The 23,488-nt window shown below is 47.1% G+C and overlaps 2 protein-coding genes across 2 annotated transcripts; both read right to left on the bottom strand.

The window, feature by feature from the left end:
• Nucleotides 1-1,213: 1,213 nt before the first annotated feature.
• On the bottom strand, nucleotides 1,214-12,079 carry MYOZ1 (myozenin 1). The gene is made up of 7 exons (XM_039872145.1): nucleotides 11,932-12,079; nucleotides 7,737-7,836; nucleotides 6,480-6,570; nucleotides 4,944-5,122; nucleotides 3,009-3,252; nucleotides 2,470-2,635; nucleotides 1,214-1,728 (listed from the first exon to the last, which is right to left on the bottom strand). Exons 3-7 carry the CDS (start codon nucleotides 6,550-6,552, stop codon nucleotides 1,497-1,499), a joined length of 894 nt encoding a protein of 297 aa, XP_039728079.1. The 5' UTR covers nucleotides 6,553-6,570; nucleotides 7,737-7,836; nucleotides 11,932-12,079; the 3' UTR covers nucleotides 1,214-1,496.
• SYNPO2L (synaptopodin 2 like) lies at nucleotides 1,214-23,051 on the bottom strand. Its single transcript, XM_039872119.1, has 10 exons — nucleotides 22,230-23,051; nucleotides 17,864-18,015; nucleotides 16,876-17,390; nucleotides 11,932-13,477; nucleotides 7,737-7,836; nucleotides 6,480-6,570; nucleotides 4,944-5,122; nucleotides 3,009-3,252; nucleotides 2,470-2,635; nucleotides 1,214-1,728 (listed from the first exon to the last, which is right to left on the bottom strand). Exons 2-5 carry the CDS (start codon nucleotides 17,911-17,913, stop codon nucleotides 7,821-7,823), a joined length of 2,127 nt encoding a protein of 708 aa, XP_039728053.1. The 5' UTR covers nucleotides 17,914-18,015; nucleotides 22,230-23,051; the 3' UTR covers nucleotides 1,214-1,728; nucleotides 2,470-2,635; nucleotides 3,009-3,252; nucleotides 4,944-5,122; nucleotides 6,480-6,570; nucleotides 7,737-7,820.
• Between the last annotated feature and the right edge of the window lie 437 nt (nucleotides 23,052-23,488).

The raw sequence follows: 23,488 nt of genomic DNA on the forward strand, positions 1-23,488 counted from the left end.
TACTTTTAACCAAGCTCCCAGAAGATAATGATGCTGCCAGTCCATGGACCACACTTTAGTATTTTTCTCAGAGTCCCCAATGGGATTCAGTCCAATTGCCTAAAGCACCTTGATTGGCTTTCTTCTCCCTTAAACTGCTTGGATCCTAGAATCACCTCCCAAATTAATTAACTGGCATTTAAATCTTTGCTCAGGGTCTGTTTGGGAAAAAAATCCAAACTATGACGACACTGTCCTTAGAAAAATGCACATAGAGGTAGAGTCTTGTGCACATATTTACAGAAAGTTTGAATCCCCTGAAATTTATTTAGGTTGTAAAGGAAAGTGATCAGGGTAAATGTCATGTGATCCAAGGTCCATGAAAATTGAATGAGTCTATGCAGAATCTAGCAACATAATATAATCTTTAATGGCTTGGGAAGTTGGCTGACTGCAACCAGCTCTCAGAATTTATTTTCCCAGAACCTATTAAGTCATCTTTTTATCCTGGTCTGCATCACCCCATACTTTGTGGAACACAGGAGTATGTCTGGGATTCTAAAGAAACTCTTTTTATTGAAATCAATAAAAAGAGTAATGATACTCATTCTTGTTGGGCTCTCATGGTTTCTTCCCAATCACAATGCTTTCTGGACACCACTGCAGTACCCCTGTGACCTTTAGATCTTTTCTTGCTGTGTTCATACAGAGCCAGGCATACTATAACTGCAGCTCGTTTCTCCCACTTCCTTCTGGATGCCAACATGTCTCCCTATTCTATCTCATACTTTTGGGAATCTATAACCTTTGACACATATATTCCTAAACCCACTCTGGTATCACCTGTAAACTTTATGGCATTTCTAGTTCTGTAATAATTGGGTAATCCTGATTATCTCAATTTCTAATCAGCTACATAAAGAGAACTAACAGCAGGGTCACCAACACCTATTTCCTAACCGTAGCACACAATAGCTTCTTAGCTTTGCCCACATATGGAAGCACGTGTTTGTGCGTGATTATTTGTCTTATATACTATTGAATAAGTATGTCTTTGTATATACCTATGAATGTAGTTTCATGGGTGTGGTATGGGTGTGGGTGTGTAAGTAACCAGAGCTCAGGTCTGGTCTTGAAGTTTGAATAATGAACGTTTGGTATTTGACTTTAATTAGTCTCTGTGCATTGTTAGCCTCAGTTTTCGTCTGCCCTCAGATATCAGAGGAAGAATGAGTTCATTTCCTTGAAGTTTATTGACTGTTACCAGTGGCAGAGCAAATTCCATAAAAGAGCAGGTTCCATACAGAGCAAGTGGAAGGGGAGCTCTGAGTTGATGAGGAAGGATGCTTGGAATGGGGACTTAGAGTGAAGGATGGAAAGGCAGATTTCTCCCACCTTTTCCCCATCCATTCCCCCAAAGGATACTAGATTTACAGTGGGGGCATCTTGCTCAGCATTCCCTCTCTAAACTGGAACCAAAGAGAAGAAACTTGATGCAAAGTAGAGAAGGAAACACCTCATAACTCCTCTGTTTCTCCATCCAAAGGGATGCCAATATCTACGTTGTAGTCTACAGGCTCCCCGGAGCTCAGCCAGGGAATAGGGGTTCGATTGAAAGAAGGCCTATTGGAGAGGTTCTGGTTGTAGAGGATCAGGGGTTCACTCAGCAGGGGTCCCAGGTCAAATTTGGGCATCTGGAAGGTCATACGTTTGGATGCCTTCTCATATCCACCATAAGGCATTGCTGTCCTGAAAAGGGGACACATTATTTCATTAAAATACAAAACGAAAGTAACAGAGCATCTGCTTTGAAGATGAAGTCTGAATTCTAGTTTTTTATTGCTTCTGCACTCCTTATTCTTATTCTCCCTTAGCATCCCATCCCCCTTTGCAGATTTCCTTGTTTCCCCAAAGCTAGTGATGATAAAAGGAGTCTAGCTCGTACTAGATAGCCTCATGACTAGTTGTGATCCAGACCAGCATTTTAGAGAAAGTGACCCCAAACACCATAGACCCAAGGGTCTGAGGCCGCCTTAAATTACAATGTAGAATTCCTACCCCACCTCTAGTGAATAGTACGTGGCCTATATAAGAGGAATTAACATTTCCTGGAAAATTCAAGCTCCTTAGGGCCAGATGCAAAAGTACTTCTCTAGCACTTCTGTATCCTGCTTTCACATAGATCTACTATACAGAGTCTACAGACAGAAGCCCATTTCCAAAAGAAGAGATACTTAAGTCTTACTAAAGTAAGGTATAAAGGACTAGAATCATACTGTAGGAACAGTAATGGAATCGTAACCTTGAAAGCAAGGTGCCTCGAGAAGCCTTTCAATGTATAATATAGTATTCTCATTTTATAGTCAAGGCAACCAAGGCTCCCTTGCCTCCTCAGCCTCCTTCTGAAATATTTGAATCAAAGTCTCCATCCCAGATAAGGATACACTACCACACACTGGAATGCATCTGGTGCCTTCCCAATCTCCCTACCTGTTGAAGGACTTGTACTGGGGGAGTTCAGTTTTAGCCCCATAGGCCAGCAGGTCAATGCCAAGTTCCACTTTTTGTTGGGGGTCAACCCCCATGGCTTTCTCCCATGGGGAAATATACGTCTTGAACACAGTGATATGTTTTCCTTCTCCTCCTACCTGGTCTCCTGGCAGCCATGTGAGGGAAAAGGAAGTCAAATAATAACAGTTAGTAGCCAATGGAAGTTAATCTCACACTCCTGCACTAGAGCAGTTTCTGAGGTCAGGGACCAAAGGTATATAACATCCTGGTAATCGTATGAGATTTGTGGAATGAAGACAGCCTGGGTTCAGATCTGTGACTGAAACTGAAAAGCCAGAAAGATGACTTGGGAGATAAGGCTTCTAGGTGAAATAGACATATCTCTGTATTCTCTTGGACTCAGAGAGTCCACCAAGATATCTCTGGCCTCCCCTGCTCCCTACACTCAATCTAGGCCTCATTCTTGGGGATGTCACTGTTCTGGGGACCAGACATTACTCTTGGGTGAGGATACTTGCCTGTTCCTGTATCGCCAACCCCTGCTGTGCCAGTAGTTCCTCCTCTGCCAGTCTGGCCCCCTGGACCACCTGTACCTCCAGATCCAGACCCAGGGCCCTGATGGTGCTGCTGGTCAGAGCCATACTGTCCAGCAGAGCCACTTGCCCTTGCCTGGCCACCACCACTGCCCTTGCTGTAGGAGAATCCCTGACCAGCTGTGCCCAGCTGTCCCCCCACTGTGGGAAGGAACTTCTGGAAGTGATCCTGAAAAGAAAGAACAGAGTTGGGAGAAGGTTAGCAATGGGTATGGGGAATACACAAAGACACAGGTATGCATAGCAATGACAATGTGATCAGAGACCATGGCCAACCAGAAGATACTGAATCCTGTAAGATTCTCCCCTCCAACAGATGGGTAGTGGATAGCGTGACTGAGAAAAATGAAACTCTCCTTAAGGTGTAGGACCCCCTTGGCTCAGTTCCTTCAATTATACATTAGGATGGGAGCAACTCATTCTGCACACTCCCCTTTTCCATTCTTACCAAGGCAAAGAGGACCAAGACTTCTGTTCAATTAAAATTTGAGAGGATAAGTTTGGCATGGAGAACCTAGGCTTAATTTGAAGAACTAGAGAGATCTCTGTCCCCTCCCACTCCTCATCTAGTCCAACAGACAGAACTCTTTTCTCCCTCTTCTTCTCCCTCTCTCCTCTTGGTGCCTGTTGGACCAGGACTTTGTGACAGTGAAATGTAATGGGGAGGGGAAAGGGTGGCCAAAAGGGCAACACTGGATTCAGCCCCAAAGCCTAAAAATAACCTCACCAACTCCTTCAAGAGGCTCTGCTGGCCACCCATCACACTCATCCCCATGCTCCACCCAGTGTAACCAGACCCAGGCAGGAAGGAGGGCTTTTGGTCTCCTAAAGTTAGATATAACTGGCTCAGCATTTTTACTCTGCTTTTACTTAAGGGCCAATGACTGACACTTCTGCCCCTGGCCCCATGTAGGCATCTATTTCTACTCTCCCCCAGTTGCCCAGGGAAGGTGGAGGGGGAAGAAAGGAAATGGAGAAGATCCCTTCCTTCTCAGCTATAACATCTTGTGCCTGGACTCTCTCCAATTCCTACTTCTCTTTCTTTGAAGGATCCTGAGTACGGAATGTAGGATCTTTAAGGATGGTTTCAGTCCCCACATTTGGAGTCCTTAGATAAAAGAATGGCTCAAGAAAGAGCTGGCTGTAAAAATTCACTTAACTCTTTCTAGGGTTGCCAGTTTTAGCAAATAAAATTACAGGGCACTAGTTAAATTTGAATCTAAGATACACAACAAATACTTTTTTAGTATGCCACAAATATTGCATAGGACATATTTATATATGAAAGTATCCATTGTTTATCTAAAATTCAAATTTAAGCATCCTGTATTTTTAAATTTAATTTAAATTTTGTGTACCAAATATTTCACAGGACATACTTAAACTAAAAAATTATTCACTGTGTATGTGAATTTAATTTTGTGTCTTATTTGTTTTAATTTAATTTTTAAATTTAATTTTTTATTTATTTTATTTTATTTTATTTTTAAGTCCGAAATATCACATTGGACATACTTAACTGAAAAATTATTTGTGTGTATCTCAACTCTAAAATACAGGGCTGGACTTCCTGTGTTTTTTCTGGCAACCCTATCTTTAACACTTACCCATACTGGGAAGGAATTTTCTTCCTGAAGGTATGATACTCCCTACCCCGCTTCACTAACTCTAAGAGACTGAGTTTCAGAGGTGGGCTGTAACTCACCCTAGAGCTACTGGGGGCTCATATATATGTGGGAGTTTACCGTGCCCATAAATTTGCAGAGAGGGTAGGTTGGTGATAATTTGGAGATTCAGTGCCTACCAAGAAGTTGTCAGAAGGGGCACTAGCCTTTGACAATAATAAAGTTCCGAACTCACCATTGAGCTGTCAGAGAAGACATCAGGGTGGTTTTCGTAGATAAATTTCTCCACCCGCATCTGCCGCAGTTTGAACATCTTGGAGCCCCGGTTAGTGAGCAGTGACAGCTCCTCCAACATCACATCCCTTGGGACACTGATCTTCTTGCCCAGGTTCAGGCCTGAGCTCTCCTGTCCACCTTTCAGGGAGGTGGGGAGGAAGAGGCAAGGGAAAGAGAAAAGTAGGGTTTTCTGGGCTCAGAATGCAGATGCCATCCACAACTAAGTGTATGTGTCCCAGCACAGATCACTGAGGGAAGCAGATGCTGTCTGTGATATCTGATCAAATTCTGTCTAGTGTGTTAGGAATTTTGATTTTCTGGTTTTGGAGTTGGAGAGAATACATGAGAAGACAGATGCAGAGTGGAGAAGATGGGGTTACTATAGTAGAGAGGGTGAATGGGGTCAAAAGGACATAGGCATGGAGTTACAGGTCAAAAGGAGTAAAGGATATCATAGATGGAAGCCACTGGGAAAGTTATAGCCTGGGGGAAAGCCCAAGGCCAACACTGCATGGAACTGGCCACCTCTAAATATAGACTCTTGTCTTTTTTTTTCACCCCTATGCTGTACTTTACATCTCATGACTATTTTGTAACTACCAATTTGTACTTTTCAACCCCAGTCCTCCTCCCATCTAACAACCATCACTTTGTTCTCTGTATCTATGAGTCTGTTTCTGTTTTCTGTTTGTTTGTTTCTTTATTTTCTTTAGATTCCATATATAAGTGAAATCTATGGTATTTGTCTTTCCCTGTCTGACTTATTTAGCACAATACCCTCTAGGTCCAACCATGTTATCACAAATGGTAATATTTCATTCTTTTTTATTGCTGAGTAATACTCCACTGTATATATGTACCACATCTTATTTATCCAATTGCCTAATGATGGGCACTTAGGTTGCTTTCATATCTTGGCTATTGTAAATAATGCTGCAGTGAACACAGAGCTACATATATCTTTTCAAATTAGTGTTTTAGATTTCCTTTCCCTACTCTTCCCCTTAGTGAACTTTGGCTATAAAGAGCCTTTAGGTATTGGGAGAGCTCTTCATATGCACCTACTCCTACTAGCCCCAGGAAAAATGCCTGAACAGTTTCCCATTTTAAATATTTACACAGGCTCCCTCCCTAACTTTAGGGAAAGAAGGAAATTAACCATTTATTAAAACACTCTGTGTCAATCTCCATCATATATGTTTTCTTCCTTAAACACACCTCACTGACCTGTGGGCCCTATTGTCCTGGACCTGGGCTGAGTATTATTGTCTCAGATTACAAGGTGAAAAGGGTGGAAAGGTGAGTAGTTAGTGTTGCATCCTTTCTCCCTGCACCACCGCTGCCATCTTTTATCCCACCCAACCCCTGAATTCCTCGTCTCATGTATGTCTCTTTACCCTAAGACATATATAACCTTATGGTACTTCTGGGATTCTTGGGCCAGAGATGCTCTTAATGAGAAGTCCCACAATAGGTAGGTACAAACATGCCATACCTCCGGTGAGTTCCATGATCAGCTTGCTGGATTTCCGCTTTTTGTTGGGGGCTGGGGTTCCTGAGAGCGGCATTGTGGAGGTGGATTCAGCCTGGATAGGATGGGAATTGGAAGATGGACAGTGACTGGAAAGGGTAAGTTTCTATAGTAAGGCAGTACTGCTTAACCTGGGTGTAAGGGCTTCAGGGAGCAAAATTTCATTAGATTTTCAAAGAAATATACATTCCTTCATAGGGTGAAAGCCTATTACTTTAGGGCTTCTCTTTTCCTTGGAGACAGTGTAGAATTATAGATGCATCCCCTGCCCTTGCCTTCTACCAACCTCTTGAAGCTGTTTTACAGATCTGGTATGCAGATTAGGAACACAGAGTGTTTTGGGAGGCAGGGAGTAAATCAAACAAATAACATACAGGCAGGGCAATACAGACAAATTTCATTGGCATGATTTGAAGTTTTTATTTGCATGGAGATCTCAGATTGGGACTGTCATTCTAAGCTTTGGTCTCTCCTCAGTCTTCCCCAATCTCGGGGAGGGCTAGGGGCAGAAAAGTGTTCTGCCAGGGTTGAGGAGATCCAGCCAAAAACATTCTCCTTAAGAAGGAGATGTTGCTTCTCCATTGGGCCAGCTGGAACATGGCCTGGGAGGTCATAGCAATGCTTCCTGCTCCGTTTCAGTCACTCTTGCCCCAGACCCCAGAACTGGAGTGGAGGGGGTGGGGTGTCAGGGGACATTTGAACCTTGACATATGTCAACTCAGCAATATCATAGCAGTGGGGAATTGATGGAGGACAAGAACATAATAATAGTATCTGGCAGTGGAGAGGGACAAGCTGGGAAAAGATACAGACTCTAGCTCCTCCTTAACAAAAGTTGCACTCAGCAAAAATGCCGTCTTCTGCCGAGTCCTGCCTCACAACACAGCTGCAATTTTATTAACTTAGTAGGGTCTGCTGAGGTGAGAGTATAGGAACTACTAAATGGACTTTCCATGTACCTCTCAACCTCAACCAGGTTCTTTTTTTCCATCCAGCCTCTAAGACCCCCTTTTCATCCTCCATTGCCTCCCCCATTATCTCTCTTCCCCACACCCTCTCTTTCCAACTCTCTATATCAACCCTGAACTGGACAGATGGGAGCTGAGCGGAGATAGGGGATGGGGAAAACTACCCCAGGATCAAGGGGCACTACTGCACACACAAACACAGCAGTCAACAGAATGTGCTCCAGCCCCTCTAGTCATAGAGTTGGAGACTTACCGGCTGCCCAGGTGGTGGTCAGCTCTCCCTGGGGTCCAGCAGCTTTGGAGGACTGAGCTGCTGTGACCGGAGAACCCAAGCTGTTCAGGCGGGGGCAGCACTGGCAGTGGGGGAGGGAAGGCGGTTATTAATAGAGATGATGAGTGCAAGCAGCTCAAATGGCACAGGGGGTACTGAGACCCTGGAACCAAGATCCCGCCCTCCTTACCCAGAGGCTCAGGAATAAAGGGAAGGACTTTGGGATTCTCACACTAAGCTATCTGAGCCAGGGATCAGTCCACCCAGGGACTTCGTTTCCTTTGGCACCTAGGGTCTGAGATCCAAAGAAGCATTTAGGGGGAAATTGAAAACTGAGAGGGAGAAAGGAGGCAGACAGCAAGTGGTAGATAGGAATTCAGAGCGGGAGAGTGACAACCTGAAGAACATGTCCCGAGAGCCACTCAGAGCCAATCTGGGCCACAGTTGGAGGGACGTGGGTGCATTTTGGGGGTGGGAGGGTTTAAGGTGCTATGTTTGGAGAAGGGAAGTCTGTTCACAATGGAACTACTCTTTGAAAGTTCCTAAGTGGGTTGGTTTTTCCTTTGGGAGGGCCAGATCTTGGCAGATTAAGGGACCAAATTAACCAAACCTAGTGCTTCTTGGGCTGTAAGAGAAGATATGGGGAAGACATTACTAATTTCTGCCTTTTCACCCTCATTTGCTGTTGGCGTGCTCAGTTCAGACTACTATGCGGGATAGATGTCTGTGTCTCCCTGAGAATTGCATGAAGGCTTCTGACTTGCCAAGGGCTTACTCTCTGAGATTCCTACTTGGGATTTTCTTCTAAGGGAACACACTTCTAAGGGACAATTCCATAGGATCTGGATTGTCCCATTTGCATTGTTCCAGAGAAGCCTCTGGTCAGGGGCACTAGCTTGAGAAATCCCTTGTGAGAAGGATATCATTTGCCTAGCCCCTTTTTCAATAGCTCCATGAACACCTTGGATCCTCCTCTACCTTCTCATATTCTAGAACTAGCTGCTGCTCCATGTCTGCCACTGCATGTCTGCTGCAGCCACCACCACCCTGTTGTGGCTGCTTTTGGAAACAGTTTTTGTAGCTCCCAGAATACCCCTCTGTCCCTCTGTGAGTTCTCTACCCTTCTTTACCATGCCATTTTCCCATCTTGAACTTTTCAGGTTCAGGCTAGGGGCTGAAAATTCTACTTGCCTTCTCCAGTTGGCCTCTTTCCAGACCAGTTTAGCCTCCAGATCCCTCATCTTTTGTCTTCCTCCATTTCCTCCCAACCCAAAGAAGCAGTTAGAAGGAAAATAGCAAATAATGACTTTGTCATCACTACCATTCTCCCCTCAAAAACAAAAACAAACCATAATTTTGGTCTCCTGTGATTGAGTACCTAAAACTACCAAGTAAGTGAAGACAGAATTAGCCTATGCTCTCTGGACCCTTCCTTTGGAATTCTGATTCTATGCACTTGAAAGCATCTGGGTTATTGGCACAACTATGCCCCCTGCTGGTAATACTAGAGCACTGGCACATTCATTCTCAGAAGTCTAATTCTAGTCAGCGTCCATCCAGTACCTTCTCTTCTTTATTAGCCTCAATCCACACTATCCACCCTCTCTCTCTTTTTTCCCTCTCCCACCCCACCTTCACCTCCAGCCACTGTTTTCCCATGGAAATGGTTGCTTCCTCTAGGGAGTTAGGAAATGTTCATGGCAAAAGGCTCATAAGGCCTTTCTAACTTCTCTTAGTTCTACAAGCTGAGGCCTAGTTTGGGAAGTATGGAGCAGAGGATTGAAAGGGGGAGAATCTGGATGGGAAATGTGGGGAGATGGAACCAAGGGGAGTGGTGGAAGTGGCTAAGTAGGAGTGGGACAGAATCGGCAGAGAAAAGCAAGAGACCAGGGAGTAAAGGGCAAAAGGGCGAAAAATAGGGCAGAAATGGAAAAAGAGATCAGCAATTAGAAGATCAGGGGAATCAGAGAAGATCAAGGGGAGATCCAGATTTGGGTATAAACCTATAAGAGATGACAGCAATAAAAAGTATGGGGGTATAAGTTTATTCTTGTGCACAAACAAAAGTACTGTGACTCACACCCAATATACAAAGGAAATGATCAATTTCCAGATCAAGCAGCAAATGTAACCTATGGTAGTCATGGTGAGAGGGGAGTCCCTACCCCTTTAGTATCAGAAATCAGGACCTGAAACTGGAAAGGAACAGGAGCTAAGGTTTGAAGGATGGGATAAAACTGAAAAGAGGTTTGGCTTTGGGTGTTTCCTTGCCCTTTCCCGGGTAGTCAGGACAAGCTGCAGAAGACAGAGGGACAGACTCAAAGAAAGTAGCACAGATACCAACTCTTCTTTCAACACTCAGCACACACACTCTCACATCTTCTCACCATCAGGCCCTTCACACGAACAAATACATTCTTCTTCACATTTTTCCCCCAACCCCCCTCTTGTACATGGTTGGTTTCTTGTTACCTAACTTTACTCTCTGCAAACACTGCATTTTCACTCTCCCTCACAACGCTCTTTATGGCTCAATCAATTTTATTCATTTTTGCTCTGCTCCTGGTTCTGCCTCACTTTCGAGACTATGGCTCTGTTTCCTTTCTGTCTTAGATTCATGAGGCAATGAAGCCAATGATTTGTTCACTCTTAGAAGAAATTTTCTTTCTTTTTATTTACTTCCTTCGTGCTTGTTGCTCAGCATGGGCCCCTCAAGTTGCTAACTTTCTGAAATCCTGAGAAATAGAATTCTTAGTTCTATTCTTGGTCTAGCTGGTTTAACTCAGCTCATACAAACCACCCTGACCCTTCATGTCTTCTCCTACTCTGTGAGTTTCACAAGATGCTACATACCAGCTACAGACACTGGTCTTTAACTCTAGTGAATGTTTTTCCCTGCACTAGACTATCCATGTGGGAATATCTAACCCTTTTTTGATCAAGACAAGGGTAAGACCCACATTGGGTCTTTATTTAGATCTCTCCTCTTACTCTTGCCTCAGACAGAAGAGCATCTCTGTGCACACACACACACGCTTGCACATATACACTTGCACATACACACCTAGGTATATGCCAGCCAAGCTTGGGAAAGAAGAGTGAGGAGTAGGAAGCAACTTATTGCAAATAGGGGTCAATTCAGTTCCTTTGCTGCCTGCCTAGTCGCAAGCTTCTTGCTTGAGGTCTCAGTGGTAACTTCTCTGTATTCTTCTCATTGAACATTAAAATGAGGCCCACAGAGAAAAGCACAAACGTAGAAAAATAGAAGCCAGTGGAGGAGTATAGGTGGAGAAACCTAGAGATAAAGAACGAGATCCTGGCAAGGAACTACAGAGACAAAGAGAAGCACAAATAGCAAAGCAGAGATGTTAGGTTGAAAAGCAGCAGGGAGGTCAGGAGCCAGGAGGAAGCTGAGGGATAGTACACCAACTCCACAACTATCTCTGGCAAGAGGGAATATAGACTCCAGATGCCTGAGAGAGAGGGTAGATTGAGTAGGAGAAGCAACTTTAGGAACTGGGTGTTGTTCCACCTCTCCTTGGTCCTGGGAGCTCAGTGGTGGCCTGCCCCAGGCCTCCACACATGAGCCTGCAATCCTGTTCTGGTGGCTGAAAACCGAGGCCTGGCTACCTGGAAGCCACAGGAGCTGGGGGAGGCCCGGAGGCCCCTGGGAGACTCTGGAGGAGGGGCTGGGCTAAGGAAAGGGGCTGAGGCCAGCTCTGCCCTCCAGATGGGCTCATCCAATGTAGTGGCTGCTCGGGGGGCAAGCACAGTGGCTGCCAAGGGCTCTCCAGTGGGCTGGGGTGCTGGAGTAGAAAATCTGCGAATCTCCTGAACTCGGGCAGTTTTGGTGGCCCCTGAGGAGGTGGGGTCAGGAGTCTGGGGAACCTCATCAAAACAGAACATGGCAGTTTTAAGTTGGTAGGGCTGGTGCCGCATGAAATCCAGAGCCTTGATGCCCTGCTTAGGGGTTGCCCGAGGCCCCTGGGATTGGGCCTTATTAGGGAGAGTTCGGGCAGCTTGGGGGAAAAAGGGTGAGAGCAGAGGGTTGTAAGCAATAGGAGGTGGGGCACGGATGTTGGGTGAATATTTCCAGGAAGGGGGCAGTGAGGGAGTAGGAGAAGGGCTTCGGGGCCGAGGGCCAAGGCCAGGACTAGGTGTAGCTTCCACCACATACCTGTCTGCTCGGCTCTGCCGCTTGGCAAACAGCTCCCCACCCCTGCCCAGAAGCCTTGGTGGCTCAAGGATTCCAGCAGAAGGGGATGCTCCATTCACCAGCCCATCAGGGAACCCTCGAGATGGGGGCTTGGGAGCCACTGGGGGTGGAGTCTTAGGAGTCGTAGGGGGCGGGGTCTTGGGAGCCATTGGAGGCGGGGTTTTAGATGTCATATGAGGCGGGGTCTTGTAATTTCTGCCCCCTGGTGGCTGCATGAAGTTGCAGGCTTCAGCCCCGAGGCTCAGAGCATCTTCCTCTGGACCAGATTCTGCACCCCCGGCTCGGGGTTTTTCATCCAGGTTCTGCACCAGCGATAGCAGCTCGGGGTTGGGCGAGTTCTTCGGCTCCTCGTTTCCCTGCCGGAACATTTGTTTCCGGGTCCCCCGACGCCGGGCCTCCTGGAGGATGCCGGTGCGAGCAGCTGGCACCGAGATGCGCTGCTCCCGAGCGCTGGGAGGCTCAGGGGCTGCGGGGCCCGGGGCGGGCACCTCTGGGCGTGCAGCGGGTCGCAGAGGCGTGGATAGGAAGATAGAAGCAGTGGAGGTCATGGCAGCTGCGCTAGCGGGAGCGGGGGGCTCTGGGGCTCCGCCTGGAGTAACAGGACGACTGGGGGCTGGGATATACAGGGAGCTGGTGGCCGTGACGGGGCCCGAAGAGCGTGGGGTGCTGGGGGAACTGGAGTCTGGCATGTGGCTGGGAACCCCTGAGGTGAAGCTGGGCAGAGAGGTGGGCCCTTGAGGAGAGGACGAGAAAGGTGGTGGGGCTGGGCTGAGACTTCTCAAGCTTTCATTCGCTCTCTTGGGGGCCGGGGGCCGGAAAATAACCGAGGTGGTACCTGGCCGCTGACTTTGTAAGCCTGGGGTAAAGGGCCTGGCTGACCGGTTAAAGATGCTTGGAGGTGGAGTAGGGGCTCCACCGCTTGGGAGGAAGGGTCTGGGGCTGGCTATAGGGGCCGGCGAAGGGCTGGATGAGAGCACAGCCCCCTCCAGCAGAGCACTCTGGGCCTGAGGTGGAGACTGCAGTCCCTGCCCATTGGGCATGGCTACTGGACCATCCCGGGCCAGCTCCTCGGTGCTGGAGGCTGCGCGCTGGCGCTGCTGTTCAAAGAGCTGGACGCCCCGCCCAGAGGCCTCGCTCAGCTGCCCTCCCAGCCCCGGGCCCTGGCCCTCTGCTACTCTTGAGCCTGGCCTGGCCAGCTCCATGTCTAGATAGGGGCTATCCCAGTCAGACTGGTTGGTAAGGCTGCGGGCGTCGGAGAAGGCCTCCTCGTCCAGCTCAGACTCGCTCGTAGGAGGGACCCCGTCTTCTTCCTCCTCAGCACCTGTCCCAGCTGCAGCCCCAAAGCTCACTAGTGTGTATTTCTTGGCTCTCTGCCGTCGTTTTTTAAACATAAGCACCCCCTTGGAGTGAGGGTTGGGGGCTGCAGTTAGCAGGGATGCAATCGTCCGGCATTTGGTCTTGGCCTCCTTCACACTCTTCTCTTGGAGGCTCTCTGCCCGTTGCAGTTCTGAGGAGGCCAGGAGGGAGAATGGTCAGTGAGCCTCTTTTTTTCCTATTCCCCAAGTCTTTGAGCCCCACCCCAGCCAGCTCCCTCAGCCCTCCCACCTCTTGTCTTTTCCCTGGCCTGACTCACAATGTCTCCTGCCTGTGGCAGAGTCCTCAGACTTTGGGGCAGAGAGGAGGGTAAAAGGTGAAACCAAGGACAGTTGAAGGGAAGGCAGAGTCTAGCTGGCTGCCCTGATACCACTCTGACCACAGCTCTCCTATCTTCTCCCCTCTCTACTCTGTTCCTATCCTATCTTCCTGGAGATGTGTTCTTACCCACTTCACAAACATTCCTCCCCTGCCTCCCTCCATTCTTGTCTGGCAATACAGGGGTAGGGTTTAGGGGGGGTTATTTCTCAGGCAGAAAGATGAAGCATGTCCCAGGGAGAGAAAAGATGAGAAGGGACACTTCTCCTACCACAGAGACCACATTAGGGCACTTCTCAGAAAGTTTGGGACTTATCCCCTTACCTCTTGATAAGGACACAAAGGACCGTTAGCAAGGAAGATCTTCATTCACAATTCCACCCCTACCGTGCAGTTTGCATCATATATATTCACAGAAATAACTCCTACTACACATCATTTCAACAAGAATATGAATCTAGTAAAAGCCAGCAATGGGCATATTTTCTCATGTGCTTTTCTCTCTCATTTAGGTATACCTGAGCTTATATACACCCCCGTTCACACATGTATGTAAATACATATGTGCCCACACAAAAACACATAGAAGAGTCACTTGAATATATTCACACACATGCATACTTCAAGTGGCCCTTCTTCCCAGAGTTCCCCCTGCACAGACCCTTTTACTAACAGTTTGGACAAAATTTGAGAGCTTATATTGGCTTTTCAACTGCCAGGGCACTCCACTGTGCCTCACACCCCTGCTACTCACAGCTAGGGATAGCCTCAGATCCAGGATTCAGGAAAAGCCGGAGTGCTGCTCTCCAAAACAACCCTCCAAATCTTAAGGATACCTTAAGGTCAATGGCTAAATATATTCACCTTTTCTCCCCAGTTGGGGATGGGAATGGGGTGGTCTTCTTCAGAGGTCAGCCTTCTAGGTAGAGAGCTCAGGCAGCCACTACTGGGCGGGCAAGAAAGAACTATGTACTAAGGGGAGCCAGGGCAGGACGTCTCATGCCATGTGGGGCCTGGGAGGTGGGGCCAGGAAATGGGAGAGGCTGCCCTGCTGCTGGGACCCTGCCTTGGACATGGATACTCTGATGCATGATCCCCAGTTCCTCCTGAAAAATTCTTGAAATTCCATCTACTTTCCACTCAAGATACCAAGCTCACTTCTAATTAGGGCTTTCATTCCACCCATCCCAGCATTTATACCACAGGATAGAACTGTGAACAAGCAATAGGTGCTGGAGTCAGAGTTCAGTTTAGGTTTTGGGGTCTTGGGAGATATACTTCACTGAAGTTCAATTTCCTCATCTGTAAATAAGTATGATAATAGCTACCTCATAGGGTTGTTATGAGGAGTAAGTGAGATAATGCAGGTAAATTTAGCATTTAATGGCAGCCCCTAAGTCCCACTGTGAGTAACCATTACTATCAAAGCTTTCTTGACACTAGCGACACATGTATACAGATACTTACTTGTTCACACATATTTTCTCCCCCACACTTCCACATACAGGCCTTAATGTATTCTTAAATTATTCACATCTCTCTTGCATACACACTCTCTCCCTATGAGTTTTCTATAGATCATGTGGTCACAAACTCCTTTGACATGTGACCATAGCATGAGCCCATTCTGAGAAAGGGACCCTGAAACTTACCTTAGAACAGAAGGAAGAGGAAGGCAGAAAGGAGGAAGAGGTAAGGGACTAAGACCTTTCCCAAAGACTTCCCTTCCTAAACCGTTGATGTATTATCCTCCATTCTAGATCCCAGAACTCTCTTGGCTATGGGAGGGTAGTACCTGCATAGAACGGGTCCTGGAGCTCAGGAACTGGGCCTGGGGCTTTGTCGAAGCTGGCTTGGCTGAGAGGCTCTTGGCTGATGGGCTCAAAGGTCTCCATGCTGAGAAAGGCAGTGTTGGCTGGAGCAGGACCAGCTTGAGCCACCCCCCAAGCCTTTTAAAGCCCCTTTGTCTTGTCCCCAGAGCTGGCAGCTGAATGAGATCACTATGCTATTTTTGGAGCCTGGCCCCCTCCCTTCTCTTGCCTGTTCCACAAGACCTGATGTGATGGACGTGGGCACCTGCCTACCCCTCCCCCTACCCTACCCACTGGACAATGAGGTCTGCTTGGCTAAAAATATCCCTAAGCCACTAACTACAGTCTCACCCAGCATGATGGGGAGGGAGAGGGTGCTAAAATGAGAATTGAGGATAAGCATGGGATCCTGGGCATGCATCTGGAATTTCTTTGTTTTATACTGGACACTCTCAGGAATGTCAGACTCTAAACTTTCACATCCTTAGCCTCTAATCCAGACTTAGAGACATGAAATTCTATGAATCAGGAGTCAGAATGGTGGAGGAAAGGAACAAGAGATGAGAACTAGAGGGGTAATCCTGAGATTTCTCAGGTGACAAGAAAGGTCTGTCGGGGAGAGGCTTGGGAAACAGAGGGCAGAGAGAAAGTTCACTCTTAGACCTTGTTCTGTAGCTCACATCAAAAATAGCAGAGAGTTTGAGATAAGTGGAACTGGCTTTTTCTGCCCACGCCTGCATTCTTGCCTGAGATAAGGAACTGAAGATCCCTGAAAACTAAATTCTGAATGGAGGCCTCCTCTGCAAAGGATATACAAAGAATTTTTTTAATTGGGATTTTTTTTTTTTTTAAAGCATTTAAACACTGAGTATGGCACCGAACTCAAACTCAGACGGCTCCTTCAACAGGAGCCTCGTTCAAACCGGCATCTGTCCTTCCTTCTACCATTTCCTAGGGACTCATGACTATCTCATAGCCTCCCAGGAATCTTAACTGGACTTAAAAATGTGACACAGGCAGCTCTGATTTTATCCCTGCAACAAACACTGAAGAGCCCCTGTAGCCATAATCTGCTTCCAAATATTCCCCTGCCCTATGTCTGACACCTAGCAAAATCATAGCAATGACAACAAGTAAACTCTTCATTGATTCATGTCCCTTTCCAACTTCCCTACTTTCCGTGTTCCGGGGTTAGTTTGAACAACCTGTACCTTTTTGCCACACTAATTCAAACAGCAGAAATAATGGGGACCACGAAATTATTTTTCCCTCCTACTCATCACTCTTCTCCACTTATCCCCAAGACTACATCCAAGGGAAGCATAAAGTCTGGTTATGAAGGGATAGATTTAGGGCTCAGATTGAAAGATCCTGGCTAGGGAAAAAGGGTTCAGGCACTCACTGGCTTGCTTGGCTTTCTGAGTATAGGTGGTAGTAAGATCTTCTGCCACCGGGTGGGGTACAGGCCCCACCATAGGGATGAGATGAGGGCCAGGCCGGAGGGGGCCATGGGGCAACAGCAGGGCCTCGGCTGGGGGTGGCTGAAGGGTTGCCCCATCCTCCCAAGAAGGGGAGCTCACACGGCTGTCACCCTGGCTGGAAGGGCCAGTGACAGCAGGTGCTGGCTCTGCAGGGCTGTCAGACAGGTAGACCTCATCAGGTGGGGCTCCTGGAGCGGGGGGCCTTGTGGGGCCTCGGCGGCGGGGTCGGCGGGGCTTCTCCTGGGTGGCATGGCCATCGGCATCACTGTCTGTCTCTCCATAGTAAGCTTCACTGTCGGGAGGTGAGAGGAGGCTCCCAGGCTGAAGAGGCTGGGGAACTGGAGCACCAGGGGGCTCAGGACTCAGTGGAGATAAGGGTGATAGCACCTGCAGCTCACCAGGGGATGGAGATCGCAAAGGCCCTTCGTCCTCTACCCTGGATGGGAAAGATGACAGAACTTGAGAAATGGGCTGGATGACTGACAGCTAGAAAGATATAGAGGGGATGGGAGAAGGGAGAAGGAGGTAAAAGGAGAGGGCACTGGCATATAGGTGGAATGGACAGACTGGGTAGAGTAGAGATCTGAAGACAAACTGGTAGGCAAATGTGCTTGGAGGGCTGTGAGTGGAAATGGGCTTACAGGGAGATATGATGAGACAGACAAGGGTTTGAAGGAGGCCCACATACTCAAGCACCCATTTGACACCCCAATCCCTTACAGATAATTACAGATACATTCAAGCCCTTTGGGAGGACTACACTAACATCTATACTCCAGCACTAATGCACAAGCAGAAATGGGTACTTGTTAGTTGCTGAAGCCAAGCCAGTGAGACACAAAGCTGAGTCAGGCAAGGGGAGCCGTTGTCTAGGGGGATGGGAGTGTGGTAGGTGGGAGGGGGCCATACCTTCGTACAGTGAGGACAAGCTGATTCCCTGAGGCATCAATGAGGCTCATGGCACTGGCATGAGAGAGGCTGGTGCAGGAGACTCCATTGATGGCCAAAAGATGGTCCCTCTCTCGGAGTCCTCCTCTGCCAGCCTGGCTCCGTCTTCGGATCTGAGGTGTTGGAGGAGAGACTATAGGTGAGAGAGGGCTCCAAGGGGTAATAGAATGAAAGGAGTTAGGACAGGAAGGACCCATGTGTGGAAGAGATTTTACTTTGCAGTGTAAGAAAGGGTGGAGAGGGGCATGGGGCTGCAGTTAAGGGGACCTATCCAGAGGGAAGAAGGTACAGAGTGAAGGGAGTAATACATTATATGAGGGGAAGTAGGGCAATCACTGAATAAGAGGCTTGGGAAAAACTGCAGTGGATAGGTACTAGAAATGGTGATTTTTCCAAGATTTTCCTCTAAGAGCAATATCTACACTAGTCAATAGTTCTCTCCTAGGCCTTGGAATTCCAGGCACTATTATCTACATAGTCAAGATTTTAGAATGGTATTCAAGGTTGGAGGGAGTCTAGCAGGTCCTGGGAGACTGATTGTGTGTGTACATGTGTGCCGTGGTGGCTATCGTTTATTGAGTCCTTACTAAATGTTAGACATGGTGCTAAGTATTCTACATGTATACTTACATTTAACCCTTAGAATGGTTCTATAAAGTAGGTACCCACAGTTTACAGTTGAGAAAATTAAGCCTGTACGGTGAAACCAAAAGGGTAACAACTTCACTTGACAGGCAGATCTTGCCATAACTCTCCTAGCACCAAAAAAAGAGTCTTGCCTAGTGAGAACGGATCTGGCATAGGGAAAGAGAAGCACTGAAGGCATGGGCAGGGCAGGGTAGAGGCGGGAGCTGGGCTGAGCTGGGCTGGGCTGCTGAGCTAGGCTAGACAATACTCGCTCACACATATCCACTTTAGTTAGAAGAAAATTAGAACCTTCCTATATTCCTGGGTGGAGTGGGCACAAGGCCCAGGAGATCAAAGACTGGATATGGCAGACCTGGGCCTATATAATTTCCCTAGGGAAACTGGGAGACCAGTCTTTCTTTTCCCTTTTTGCCAGAAAACGGGACTATATAACGCTATAACTAACTACACGGAAGCCTGACAACTTTCACACTACTCCCCACAAAACAGCACCTTACCTGCCCACCCCTGCGCTTCTCTTCTCCTGACCTCCCACGCCCCTTTGCATGACTCTTCCCAGGTTCTCTGTTTCCCTTTCCCTGAAACCTCAGTATAGGGGCTCTCCCTTACCTTGGACACCTGTAAGGGTTTCCTCTGCTCGGCCCCCCCCTGAAGTCGGAAGCCCCAGGGGGCTCCCCCTGACAATGTGACCAGCACCTCCTCCTCAGCACCCATCGCTCAGCTTGGCCTATGGCCCTCGGAGTTTGGGCAGTGTCCCAGGGAGAGAAGTCGAGGTGCTGGTACCCCGTCCGGCCTGTCTGTCTGGCTGTCCTGCTCCTGCTGCCCCAGGACTTCCCCGCCACACCACACACCACGGACAGGCAACTTGGCCCTGGGATCAGTACAGTCTAGCACACGTGTCCTGTCAATCGGAGTTGTGCTCAAAATAGTTGCCGGCTGTACTCTTCTCCCTCCCCCAGCTGTATTACTCCCAGAGCTAATTATAGCAAACACTTCTGCCCTCTCTTGTCCCCCATTCTCCTGCATGGGCCTTTGACTTAGGACTCAGAGTACTAACTCTCTGGGCTCTATAACTCATGTACACCCTTTCAAGGACTGTGCCTTCCCTTATAGGCTCATAGACCAATTCCAACTGCTTTTCTCCAAAGCTCATTTCAAAGTGACAGCATCAGGGGCTTTATTTCCAGAGTGAGAAATGGCTGGGTTTGTCCCACAGGTTTGCAAGCTACCGCCAAAAGAATGCCCCCTTTCTGCATGAATTTACCTATTAATCAAAATGGAGATTTATATCCCATTGCAGTGCTGGGTACAGTGTAAAGGAATTCTGATTAGCCCTGCCCCAGCTGAACTGTCATCTCTTTCAGAAGCCTTTCCCGCCCATCTCCTGACTCCCTACCTATACAATAGGCCTTCCTATGGGCAATAGATGGATCAACACATATCTATCGTTATAGTTCTCAGCCATTATTATACTTTGTTTATATGCTTGTCTCCCTCCTAGACTGTGAGAAACTTGAAGGCAAGGACTATGCAACAACCAATCAACAGCCCACAAGCAATGACTGATGTAAATAGCACTCAATAAATGTTTGAATTAAGTTATCTCTTACAATACATAGGTGGTCATGGAAAGATGAACACTGACAGATATGTATAAACATGTCAACGCATGTTAAAAATAAAATCCCTACTTATTTTTAGGTTTCCATTACATGAATGTGTCCTATGTTAAGAAATCTCTTTCTTTTATAAAACATAACATTATGGTGCTATAACTGGAATTATCAAAGTTTACAGAGTTGCCTGGAATAACTTCTGCTAGTGTGCCAAATGCTGTTTGCCTTAGTGTATGAAGTAGTCATAGCAAACGCATGGGATATAGAGTCAGAATTGGACTTGGATTCTTGTTCCATCATTTATTAGCTGTGTGACCTTAGGCATTACTTGACCTCATCAGTAAAAAGAGTATCTAAATATCCATTTATTCACTATTCAAACATATACTGAGTGCTAGCTATATGTGAGCCATTTTGCTATACCAGCAGCTTTCAATTAACCCTCAGTGCACATCAGAATTACCTGGAAAACTTTTAAAGCAACTGTTCCCTAAAATAAGACAGCATATAGGATTAGATGATGGTGTAATGAATGATCTGTAATATATATACGCATATATGTATACATATAATGATGCTCAGGCCTCAGACTTAGGAATTCTGATTTTATTGGTCTGGTACCTGCTACTGCCATTTTATTTTATTTATTTTTTTACTACTGCCATTTTAAAAGCACCACAGATGATTCTAATGTGCAGCCAAGACTGAGAACCAGAATGGGGATACAGAAAGCAATAAAATGCAACACATCAGCCTCTATCCTCAAGAAACTATGAATATAGGTTCTACCACTTACTAGGAGTGCAACCTTAAACAAGACAGAGGATATCAACTTTCCTATGCTCATATGAGAGTTAAATGGGATAAATTATGTGGAATGCTTAGCGAAGAGCCCAGCTTAGGCCAGGCACTCAACATTGTTAATTGAATTTGGCAAATTACTAACCTGGACTAGTGGGTCTCAATCTTCAGTGTGCAAAAGGAATCATCTGGAGAGCCTATTAAGCCATAGTTTGCTGGGCCCTACCTCCTGATTCAAAGTCTAGGGTGGGTTTGAAATTTGCAGTTCTAACAGGTTCTCAGGTAATACTGATATCGTTGATCCCAGGATCACACTTCTGGAACCACTGACCTCGACTATAAACTGAGGACAAGACAATCTGCCCATTTACTAAAGCATGCTTAATGCCTACTATAGCTTCCAGCACAAGCTACAAAAGCAATTTTTTTCAATGAACAACTCTGTGCCTCAAAATATTTACTGTCAACAATGTGAGAGTAAGTTTTGTTCACTACTGTATTCCCAAAACCAAGAATAAAACTTGGCACACAACAGTGTTCTAAGATTATTTTAAATGAACAAATGTTTTAAAAAGAGTAAACGAGGTCATGTTTATTTTTTAAAATGCTACAAATATTAGGTATAATTTTTGTTATTCATTGGGGTAATAATCATTACTCCAGAAACTGTAGCTCTTCCACATGCTGGGGGCATTCTGAGAACAGAGATCATCGGCATCTGGATAGTTCTGTATTTAAACCAAGGCGCTGTTTAAAAGTGCTCAATAACAGCTGACCTTCACTGAGTGCTTACTATAGTGCCACGCAATTTGACTTGACATCCATCCTTTCAACAAGCTATTATTATAAGGGCATTTAGTATTCTCTCCATTTTACAGATGAAAGAAACTGAGACAGAGATTAAATTGCCCGAGCTAGACAACTGCAGAGCCGGAATGGGAACACAAGAAGCCCGAAAGCAGTTAGTGCCCTGTACCATCACACGTTCCGCAAATCTAATTATCCGTAAAGGTCATTGGTGAGAACCACCTCGAAAACGGAAATCAATGCAGCCCGGGGTCAGCAGGAAGTGGCTACAGGACTCTAGGTCAGAGGTGACATGTCATAGGCTGATTGAAGGGTCGTTACTAAAGATAGTTTGACCTAGCTCTCTCAATCGCATTTCCGCTGATGGGACCATAAAACTATCAGGACACCAGGGGAAAGAAAAAGACGCAGAAAGGATTAAGACTCTACGGGGATTTCCAGGAAACGGCTCTTACGGGAGAAGAAAGTGGCGCATGCGCGGCATCCGGGTTCCTGGGTGCGTGCCTATTGCAGACGTGGCAGAAGGAGTGGCCCGGCGCTGGAACGTGGGGGTGGAACTTCCGGGGGCGACGCGCCAGCCCACTCGGAACCGGAAGTGGAGCTTGGGAGCCTTGACGTTAGGGACGAAGTCGAACCTGGATCTGGAGCCGGGTGAGGAGTGGCATCGGGAGGTTGGTGAGCAGGAAAGAAGAGAGGCCGGGGTGTCACTGGCCAGATCGAGGATCGGTCTGAAAAGGAAGGGAGGAGCCCGGGGGCGGGGTCTGGTAAGAGACCCTCACGCATCCACAGTCAGTCTTAGATCCTACTACCCTCCCTTTTCATCTCCCGGCCCAGAGTCCGGCTCCCGCTTCCTCCCCCGAGCCTGTTGAAGGGCGCTAGACGCTCGATCTCCATGCTTAGTGGATCAGCCCTCTCGCTCATCGTGGCCCAAGAAGCTGACTTGGCTTCTTGGTCTTGATACCCGGCGCTCCCAGCTTCCACAGTTCGACCACTTTCAGAGTTTTAGGAAGCTTGTCCCGCCCCCTGGGTTGTCACCCTCGACTGTCTGCACTGAATGGAGTGAAAAGTTGAGCCTGCTCCAAACTTCCTGGAGAAGAAGCTACTTTCCTCCCACTTCCACCCCCCCACACACTGACTTTAAAGGAAGATGAAAGGAAGGGGAACATCGGTCAAGCTTAGTGTCATGACCTGTTTAAGGCTTAAGATTTGAAAAAACAACGCCTGAGATGGCTTTCAGTCTAAAGAGTTCCAGTCCAGGACTCAACTTTTCTCTAGTCAAGATGAAAGAGGAGAGCTCATTGTTCCACGTCCCTTCTGCCAATAGGATAGTTGGGATGATAAGGCTGTTTAGAGTAGATGTGAGCAGGTAGTCGTTTTCTCTGAAGGACCGAGAAAAGGCCCCCTAATTCACTCCTTTGTTGCTGGGCCAGATTATATTAATTTCGATGGTGGCCTAGATTCATGACAAGCATATGAGGAGAACAGAAACAGAGTTGGAGGAGTGCATTGGGATTTGGAATACTTATAGTCTCTCTGCTTGATGGATAAGGTGAACGATTTTTTTCTCCATGAAATCTAACTTTGCTGCTGCTCCTGGGACTCTTTCTCTAGGTTTTTGAGAGAAGTTTTTGTGCCTGGCCTGCTCTCAGTTCTAATCTGGTACCTTGCTAGAGTTTTCAGGTGTCCTGTACATTTAGTGATTTTTATGTTTCAG

The sequence above is a fragment of the Pteropus medius genome, unplaced genomic scaffold (assembly GCF_902729225.1).
Source record: "Pteropus medius unplaced genomic scaffold, Ma_sr-lr_union100, whole genome shotgun sequence".
NCBI classification, from domain to species: domain Eukaryota; kingdom Metazoa; phylum Chordata; class Mammalia; order Chiroptera; family Pteropodidae; genus Pteropus; species Pteropus medius.